Source organism: Trichomycterus rosablanca, chromosome 8, assembly GCF_030014385.1.
Source record: "Trichomycterus rosablanca isolate fTriRos1 chromosome 8, fTriRos1.hap1, whole genome shotgun sequence".
In the NCBI taxonomy this organism is placed as follows: Eukaryota; Metazoa; Chordata; class Actinopteri; order Siluriformes; family Trichomycteridae; genus Trichomycterus; species Trichomycterus rosablanca.
Window position 1 is genome coordinate 27,996,977 of NC_085995.1, and position 10,658 is coordinate 28,007,634.

Consider the following 10,658-nt stretch of genomic DNA (forward strand, 5'->3'; position numbering starts at 1 on the left):
CAAGAATGAAATGAACCCATGTGCGAATGTTTATTTAAGGTGGAACAATACTATGGCTAAAAGCCACTAACAAAAATAGGACAATTATAAATAAAGTGGCCAAAATAACTGAAACAAAGTAACAAATTAAAAAGACACAGAAACACCCACAGCCCGCAACGAAGAAATTGGATAGAACAGGGATAGCACAGTTGTCGGAAAGATAGGAAAGATAGGAAACCTTCAGAACCCGCCGTTTTCAACACCATGACCACAGCAACTGACGCACCTCACGCAAAATGAGATGTCACGCCACCTCTGGGGCAATCCACTCTCCTAAAGCAGTTCCATCGTGAGGCCCAAAACAAGCACACAGAAAGACACAGAGATGCCAGCAGAAAATCAGAACAGACCAAGCAGCCCGGCACCAAGGTTTCAGAGGAAAGCAGGTTTGCCGGCAGAGGAGCTGGCAAAACTAAGAGGAAGAAACTGTGATTTATCATAGAACTTCAATGTGTAGCGATTAACGCTTATGATTTCTCACTGATTTGCCAGCTCCCCTGTTGGCTACCTGCTTAACCGGTCTAGTTTTTTGCTGGTGTATGAAGCCACTCAGTTGGTGTTGCGGTCTTATTAGGTATCACAAGGAAACCTTCCTGGATGAGCGAGCAGCCCGAGATGTGATGGCCCTTGTCCCAAACCACATACTGCGAGGGTTCTTTAAAAAGTTTCCGCACTTTTTTAAACTCTATTTATTAAGAATTTCAAAACAAATGACATCATTTTTCTACATAGTCACCTTCCTTTGCGATGCATTTTTCCCAGCGTTGTACTAACTTTTTAATGCCATGAGCAAAAAATGTTTTTGGTTAAGCGTGTAGCCACTGATGCACTGCTGCTTTCACATCATCACATAAAAATCTTCTTCGCCTTAAAGCTTTTTTGAGTGGTCCAAAAAGGTGGCAATAAGTTAATGCTAAATTCAGACTATAAGCTCTCTCTGTCTCTCAAACACAACCAGTACTCCTCCCACCCTCACCAGTTCCAACGACAAGATCACTCGTACGTGTGTTAAAATGGCCCGCGGCTTTAGTGCTAGAGGCGTTGTGCATTGGGGCAGGGTTCACCGGAGTGCACAGGTAGGTCTTATATGTCTAAATTATGAAGAAGCAAAAAAGATGAAAAAGAAAATGTTGCCCTGTAGAGAACTGCCACCCCGTTTCTGCATGGCACTAGACCCTGCCCCCACCACGACCAGGATGGCTGCAACTCTGCATGAGACATGCTCAATTCACATTTTCATGTTTTTACTTTCCAGTCAGTGAGGAGGTGAGCGGTGAATTTTAAAATGAATATTTTCAGACTGTCTTATCCTTGTTAATGCAAGTTGTCTACCTGAACAGCAGGGTTTATAACACAGGGCTCATTTTTAAAAATTAATGTGACATAGGTTATAATTTTATCAGTATTCCTAACTGTCATGTTTAATGTGGTGTTCTCCATTCATGTGGAGCTTTCTGAGTAAATGCAGTGCTGCTGACGATTAATGCTGAACGAAGCTTTGACATTGGATCTGTTATTTTAATTCTTCTGTTCTGTCAGCCGTCGTGTTAGGTTGTGCAACTCTTGGCTCCTGAAGGCCAATTAAAGCACTCAGCTAATGTGTCTTAATTAGGACAAACGTGATGCATCGGTGTGAGGAATACATAATGAGACGCTGCTAGAAATAACCTTGTCCTCTTTGCATTTGGCAGTTTATTTGCATAGTTTTTCATTATGAGTAATCATACCTCATCAATTAAGCATTTTGTTTCAGTGCTCTAAGTACTCTAGAGTTATTGCTCATGAAAATAAAAAGGAAACTCATTACAACTATGCAAATAAAATTATGAGGTGTATAAATGCAAGACTGTATTGTCCTTGTGCTGTTTCCACCTGACTACAAGCAGGAGATGAGTAAGGATTCCTTAAATGCCAATCTAAGGAGGTAATTGGATATTGGTGATGACTGAAAATTATGAACTAATTATTGGTGGCTGATAACCACTATAGATCCACAACACAACAGATCCAGGGTTTGAATCTCTGCTTAGCTATCGGCCGGGCGGACGTCTGCACTGACATGATCGGCTAATGTCTGACTGAAACAGTCCAGCCGTTGGGAGATGCGTTTGTCAGTGCACTCCCAAGTGTTGGTCTCAAGCCTGAATAATATCAGGAGAGTTGTGTTAAGAAGTGCATAAGTCATAAAAACTTATAATATATATATACAGTGTATCACAGAAGTGAGTACACCCCTCACATTTCTGCAGATATTTAAGTATATCTTTTCATGGGACAACACTGACAAAATGACACTTTGACACAATGAAAAGTAGTCTGTGTGCAGCTTATATAACAGTATAAATTTATTCTTCCCTCAAAATAGCTCAATATACAGCCATTAATGTCTAAACCACCGGCAACAAAAGTGAGTACACCCCTAAGAGACTACACCCCTAAATGTCCAAATTGAGCACTGCTTGTCATTTTCCCTCCAAAATGTCATGTGATTTGTTAGTGTTACTAGGTCTCAGGTATGCATAGGGAGCAGGTATGTTCAATTTAGTAGTACAGCTCTCACACTCTCTCATACTGGTCACTGAAAGTTCCAACATGGCACCTCATGGCAAAGAACTCTCTGACGATCTTAAAAGATGAATTGTTGCGCTACATGAAGATGGCCAAGGCTACAAGAAGATTGCCAACACCCTGAAACTGAGCTGCAGCACAGTGGCCAAGATCATCCAGCGTTTTAAAAGAGCAGGGTCCACTCAGAACAGACCTCGCGTTGGTCGTCCAAAGAAGCTGAGTGCACGTGCTCAGCGTCACATCCAACTGCTGTCTTTGAAAGATAGGCGCAGGAGTGCTGTCAGCATTGCTGCAGAGATTGAAAAGGTGGGGGGTCAGCCTGTCAGTGCTCAGACCATACGCCGCACACTACATCAAATTGGTCTGCATGGCTGTCACCCCAGAAGGAAGCCTCTTCTGAAGTCTCTACACAAGAAAGCCCGCAAACAGTTTGCTGAAGACATGTCAACAAAGGACATGGATTACTGGAACCATGTCCTATGGTCTGATGAGACCAAGATTAATTTGTTTGGTTCAGATGGTCTCAAGCATGTGTGGCGGCAATAAGGTGAGGAGTACAAAGATAAGTGTGTCATGCCTACAGTCAAGCATGGTGGTGGGAATGCCATGGTCTGGGGCTGCATGAGTGCAGCAGGTGTTGGGGAGTTACATTTCATTGAGGGACACATGAACTCCAATATGTACTGTGAAATACTGAAGCAGAGCATGATCCCCTCCCTCCGGAAACTGGGTCGCAGGGCAGTGTTCCAGCATGATAATGACCCCAAACACACCTCTAAGACGACCACTGCTTTATTGAAGAGGCTGAGGGTAAAGGTGATGGACTGGCCAAGCATGTCTCCAGACCTAAACCCAATAGAACATCTTTGGGGCATCCTCAAGCGGAAGGTGGAGGAGCGCAAAGTCTCGAATATCCGCCAGCTCCGTGATGTCGTCATGGAGGAGTGGAAAAGCATTCCAGTGGCAACCTGTGAAGCTCTGGTAAACTCCATGCCCAGGAGAGTTAAGGCAGTTCTGGGAAATAATGGTGGCCACACAAAATATTGACACTTCAGGAACTTTCACTAAGGGGTGTACTCACTTTTGTTGCCGGTGGTTTAGACATTAATGGCTGTATATTGAGTTATTTTGAGGGAAGAATAAATTTACACTGTTATATAAGCTGCACACAGACTACTTTTCATTGTGTCAAAGTGTCATTTTGTCAGTGTTGTCCCATGAAAAGATATACTTAAATATCTGCAGAAATGTGAGGGGTGTACTCACTTTTGTGATACACTGTATATATATATATATATATATATATATATATATATATATATATATATATATATATATACACCGATCAGCCATAACATTAAAACCACCCCCTTGTTTCTACACTCACTGTCCATTTTATTAGCTCCACTTACCATATAGAAGCACTTTGTAGTTCTACAATTATTGACTGTAGTCCATCTGTTTCTCTGCATGCTTTGTTAGCCCCCTTTCATGCTGTTCTTTAATGGTCAGGACCCCCACAGGACCACCACAGAGCAGGTATTATTTGGTTGGTGGATCATTGTCAGCAGTGACAATGACATGGTGGTGGTGTGTTAGTGTGTGCTGTGCTGGTATGAGTGGATCAGACACAGCAACGCTACTGGAGTTTTTAAATACCGTGTCCACTCACTGTCCACTGTATTAGACACTCCTACCCAGTTGGTCCACCTTGTAGATGTAAAGTCAGAGATTGCTTATCTATTGCTGCTGTTTGAGTTGGTCATCTTCTAGACCCTCATCAGTGTTAACAGGACGCTGCCCATGGGGCACTGTTGGCTGGATATTTTTGGTTGGTGGACTTTTCTCAGTCCAGCAGTGACAGTGAGGTTTAAAAACTCCATCAGCGCTGCTGTGTCTTATCCACTCATACCAGCACAAGTCAGTAATTGTAGAACTACAAAGTGCTTCTATATGGTAAGTGGAGCTGATAAAATGGACAGTGAGTGTAGAAACAAGGAGGTGGTTTTAATGTTATGGCTGATCGGTGTATGTGAAAGTATGTCTGGATTAATTGGTCATTTTTTTAGTCCTTTTGTTGTCCGCAAAGACCAGTTTCACAAAAAAAAACTGCAGCTGTAACATCTCACTACCAACGAGACCTCCAAACTGAAATTGATCTCTGAACTATTCTGCACTTTTGGCATTGAGCTTTTATTCTATTTACTTTTAGGGTCAGATTTTGATGTTGATGATTACTGTAGATGTACTTATCTGTAGGTGCTCAAATGGCACAACTGTAAATTAAGCAAGCCCACTACCATAGTTCCAGGGTTTGAATATCCAGCAATGCAGGAGTGGTTCAGGTGTCACAATGGTCTTTCCACAGCACCGCTATTAAGTTCAAGTAAGGACAGTTGAATAATGTAATTAATTAACCCTGAGCCATGTTGCCTGCAGTAATAGGATTATTTAGTATTAGAATGTTACAGTGGAAAAATAGAAAGTGTGCTTGTCAGAAATAATGTCATGGTATTAGTACACTCTTTATGATGCTGATACAGATGCCATATTATTATTATGTTAATCATTAAGGTTAGACATTTAAATGTTGTGGATCCAACTTTTTCTAAAGCTTCCAAAAGACAGGCAACAGCCAGCCATGACCAGGAGTGAGCACAACTGGTCCACTTTACTTTGTGTAGTGATGGCATTCCTGTCTCCCGTCAATCTGACTAACATTAGCCAGTCTCAGGAATCTGGTACCTGTGTGTTTACTGATCACCCCCTCTTGCCCCCAGGGTGTCAGTTTTACCAAGGATGTTGGAGAGACTGCACTTTTTATAGAAGTGATAGAAGACTTTATGTGGAAACCAGCATGTTTTAGCTCTCACTTCACTTTTGCAGTTCACTACTGCAGGGCATTTTTTATAGCATTTTTTAAATCTGCCACAGCCATCTGAACTCATATGGGGTTATCTTAGCAGTCGGTTCTGCCAGACAAAGGAGAATAGGAGGGTGAAATTGCCAGTGTAGCAATGCTGTGCTGTGGGATTAACTCTTGGTTTCTTATCCACAGGCCAGCCTTTTAAGTTGGACCCAAAGACAGCACATAAGAAGCTGCGTCTGTCCAACGATTGTCTGACCATGGAGAAAGATGAAAGCTCTCTAAAGAAGAGCCACACTCCAGAGCGCTTCAGTGGTACGGGTACTTATGGGGCTGCAGGCAACGTCTTCATCGACAGCGGCTGCCACTATTGGGAGGTTTTACTAGGAGCCTCCACATGGTGAGTAAAACACTGACAAAGAATCGACTTCTCTGAGACACTAAGTTTGTTTGGGTTTTTTTTTATCTGATTGCAATATAGATAACATCCTAACCCTGTCCAAATCAAATAAAAATATTGTATTTACTTGTCTGGTCTGGTCTCAATCTGTTTCATTTAAATCCTGTCAAAACCTACAGACATTTTGTGTACATCACCTGGAATACATAATGTCTTTTTTTGCATAAATAAATAGGTTTTCGAACCTAGGTTTGACAATTGTTAAATGTAATCATGTGTTTGGGTGGTCTATTACACTAGCCCACCACCTCTGAGATCTGGGTTTGAATCTCAGTAGAGCTGCTGGCTGGCCTATCAGCCAAACATGTATGGAATGGATTGATGCTCTATCCAGGGTATTCCTCCCTTGCACCTGGTAATTTCTGCTGAAACCTGACCAGAATAATTGGTTGATGAAAATAACCTATTAAAAAGTGAAATAATTATTGTAATAATTAGAATTAGTATTGACTATATAGTATTGACTGTATCTCCAATTGTAAGGTCTATGCAAGCTCTCTAAACCAATAAAGCACTATTTAAATGCTTTTCCAATAAAACAGCAAAATTATAAGTGCTTTATGAGCTGGGTAGCACTGTCACTTCACAGCAAGAAGGTTCTGGGTTCAATTTCCAGGTGGAGTGCTCACATGTCCTTTCTGTGTGGAGTTTGAATGTTCTCTGCGTGTCTGTGTGGGTTTCCTCCGGGAGCTACAGTTTCCTCCCACAGTCCATAGACGTGCAAGTGAGGTGAATTAGATACAAAATTGCCCATGACTGTTTGACTTTAAAGACTTGAACTGATTAATCTTGTGTAATCAGTAACTATATGTCCTGTCATGAATGTAGAACATAATGTTAAAATCCTAATAAAATAAATAAATATGACATTCTGCAAAGCTCTGCAGCTAATTGACTTTTCAGCAGAAGCTGCATGATTTGTAATACACATCATAATGATATTTTCATGTATGCAGGTACGCCGTGGGTGTGGCCTACAAATCTGCACCAAAGAACGAGTGGAACGGCAAGAACTCTTCCTCATGGGTGTTCACACGTTGCAACAACAACTTCCTGGTGCGGCACAACGGCAAGGAGATGCTGGTGGAGGCGTCTCTTCAGCTGAGAAGACTCGGAGTGCTGCTGGACTACGACAACAATTCGCTGTCCTTCTACGATGCCATGAACTCCCAACACCTGCACACCTTCGACATCTCCTTCTTGTTGCCGGTAGCACCCACCTTCATGATCTCAAACAAATCGTTGATGATCCTGTCTGGCCTGCCCGTACCCGACTTTGTGGACTGCAGCGAGCAGCACGAAGGTGGCAGTCGGCAGCAGGAGTCACCCTACGGCCTGAGCCTGAAGAGCTGCAACTAAGACACTGACGTGCTCTGACTCTTCCGGAACGTTCCCAAATCCTTTCCTTATGGGCCACTGGGCTCTTCTTCCTGCCCCTTCTTTCTCACTGTTGATTTGGCTTCATCACTGGCTCACGGTTTGTGTTAGGAAGGAGGGAATAATGCAGATAGATTTGAGGGATGCATTCAATTGCACTTGAGATGAATTGGGTGAATAGGTGTTCTTAGATCTTTAATAGAAATAGATGAGAACGAGTACAAAGTGTAAATTATTCATGAGTAATAAGTTAGCTTTTTATTTTGTTCTTAAAAGCACCTTTTGAGCATAGTGCTCTTGCGTGTAAAAAATAAATAAATCAATAAATAAAAAGAACTGATTTGGGACATAGCAGGGCATGCTGGGATAGAATAGAGGAGATTTATTGAATAGGACATTGGAAATGAACATGGCGTTTCTACTGAGCTTAACATTTATTTATAAATCTGATCAAACTCACTTTGATATTCAGGGAGAACGAGAGAATCCTTTTTGTTGTTTTATCTAGATGGTGATGGCATGACGTTTCTCCTCTGTACTTTGTTCCATTTTATCGATTTCTCGTTTGCTGTTTTGTGGAAAAGCATGAAGGTCCCACTGCTAATTCTTGACATGGATTTTAAATAGTGTTTGTAACTAATCTGTATTCATTTTTTTATTATTATTATGAAACAAAATCTGTCTTAACAAAAACACAAGCAACTCACAACATAATTATGGCTTACCTAAATCTCTTAAGGGAATTGTATTGCTCCCAATTAAAACCATATTAATAATCTGATTATAATTGGGCACTTTTAGGCAAATGGCAGGAACCTGATTATTACAGTGCTCATTGTAACATCTTACTCTTTCATCTTAAATAGACTGGAATCAGCTTTCAAGAAATCTAATTCTCAATCTGTCAATGCACAATACTGACTGGAGGAAAGCTTGGCTGCATCCCAGACTGCAACCCACTATTCTAAATAGTAACCAAATTAATGCTGTTTGATCAGCTAATTTGATCTACTATTTACTGTGGTAGTATGTGGTCTTGGGTAGAGGTCCTGATACAGATTTTGACTGTAATAGTCAGTATTGAGAACGATTATGTGCAATATATGACCATTAAAAATCTTTTTAATTTAATATTTGCTATTAACGTAACCAAAGCTCTGACTTATTAATTATTTTAGGTCATTGTGCTTCCAATCAATCAAATACCTAAAATTACAGATAAAAATATAGAAGTTTCCCAATCACCGAAGTGTGGATTGATACTTAGACATTACCCATAATGTTAAAGTGAAGGCATTTGTCTTCCCACTAAGTGTTACTAACCTGCAGCTTTCAGTTACACTGTGCAATGAATTACTAGCTGTGCAGCTCAGTCTAGGGTATAATAACAAGATAATAATTTTGCACAGCATGAATAAAACTTTCACCCTTAACGTCGTAATGACATGAGAGTCAGTGCTAAACTAAGCATCTATAGATGTAATTTAATGGCTGGACTTATTAGATAAGGGAACACTAACAGCTGCTAAACAGCTGTCCCACATTGGAAACAGATCTTCAGCTCATGGATTCTAGACCTTTGCATTGTGTCTTAGCATCTGTTACTGTACAGATGTGTTGACCAGGTTTGGCTTGGAAATGATTGATTTGACTAGATTGTGGTTCGGTTTTGATCCCTAATCAAATTTTAGTAAAACACAGTCATTTAAAATCCAGATGTTGAGGATAGACGTATTTTCTGCTTAGCATCAAGGCTTGCCACAGTCAGACCATGCTCACCCTGTTTCCACTGTATTCGCCACTGCCTACACATCAGTTCATCCAAAGTCACATAGCCTGGTTGGTTCTTGTTGTTGAAACACTACAGCTGTGCTGCTGGAAAGTGAACTAACAGCCTCACAAGTGGACAAAAGTATGTGGACACCTGATCATGAGCTTGTTGGATATCTCATTTCATTGGCAATAATATGGAAATTCCTCCCTTTTTAAGGCTGTAACAGCATTCAATCTGTTGGAAAGTCTTTCCTTAAGACTTTCTAGTATATATGTTAGAATTTGTGTGGTCCCAACAATAGGGTCTGATGTCAGGGCTCTGTGCAGGCCACTGAAGTTACTTCACACCAAACTTGTCAAACCACGTCTTTATTGGCCTTGTCGCAGTACCGTTTTCTTTGAAATTAAAAGCATATCATTTGTTTTATAGAACTGATTTTGTGTACCTGTTAGCAATGGGTGTGGCTGAAGCACTTAAACATGTCCACATATGTTACATAGGTGTCCACGTTATTGACATATGAGGGTTCTTCAAAAAGTTTCAGCACTTTTTTAATCTATATTTATTACGAATTTTAAAAAGAAATGACATCCCTTTTCTACATAGACACCTAATGATGCATTTTTCCCAGCTTCGTACCAACTTCTGAATGCCATCAGCAAAAAATGTTTGTGGTTGAGTGCGTAGACACTGATGCACCACTGCTTTCACATCATCATCACATGAAAATTTTCTTCCCCTTAAAGCTTCTTTGAGGACTCTAAGGACTATAAGTCTCTCAGACACGATCAATTACTACTCCTCCCACCCTCACCATTTCCAACAAAAATATAAGTGTGGAAACTTTTTGAAGATCCCTCGTATTCACACCCATTAAAGACTTCATCATTTTTGCATGTAAGTGCACCCACATACTAATTTTAAATTCAAACAGTTAAAAGAAGGGTTCACGTCCTACATTATTCATGCCATATTTTATCAGAAGATGACTCATTTTGGATTTCATTTTTTGGAAATTACATTTTAAGATTAACTTCCAAAGGGTTTAATGTCCTGCTAGAGCTCACATCCCTCATTTGTTTTATTTCTGTACAATATTCAGGGAGGAATCGGTGAGTCAGTACGTAGACAATCAAAGCGTTTCTGTAGCAGGACAATGTATTTTGGCAATAGTGGCCTCTAAGTGCCCCTCTATGTGCAGCTAGGGAGCAGACATAATACTGATGGCACCGCCCTGCTGCAGGTTTAGCCACATGAGGGGTCTTGTTCCCTTACTGTTTCTGTCCCTGTATTTGCTCAGCCTAATGAACATCTCTCCTCCATGCTCTTTCTGCTCCTAGGTGTTTTTTCTGCAGAATCGCAGAGATAATTCACACGACTTGTTCCATTCTGTGTTTCATTATGTTACACCAGGATCTATTTTCTTTTGCACTCTGTCAGGTTAGTAATATTAATAAATACATCAAATCATCACATTAAATAATTGTCCAAAGAGTCTACTTTGTCACAAAAATGACTAGTTAGAGGTGTATCTCAAAGGGCTCAGCCAGCCTTTAGGACCACACAATAAT

General features: G+C 40.7%; 1 protein-coding gene across 4 annotated transcripts in view; it reads left to right on the forward strand.

Moving 5' to 3' along the window:
• The window catches only part of mid2 (midline 2), a 191,648-nt gene extending 183,722 nt beyond the window's left edge, over window positions 1–7,926 (forward strand). For all 4 annotated transcript variants that reach the window (XM_062999975.1, XM_062999976.1, XM_062999979.1 and 1 more), the window contains exons 9-10: window positions 5,669–5,876; window positions 6,893–7,926. In XM_062999975.1, coding sequence (XP_062856045.1) covers window positions 5,669–5,876; window positions 6,893–7,295 — 611 coding nt within the window. In that variant the 3' untranslated portion in view covers window positions 7,296–7,926. The remainder of the gene's footprint in view (window positions 1–5,668; window positions 5,877–6,892) is intronic.
• The last annotated feature ends 2,732 nt before the right edge of the window (window positions 7,927–10,658 follow it).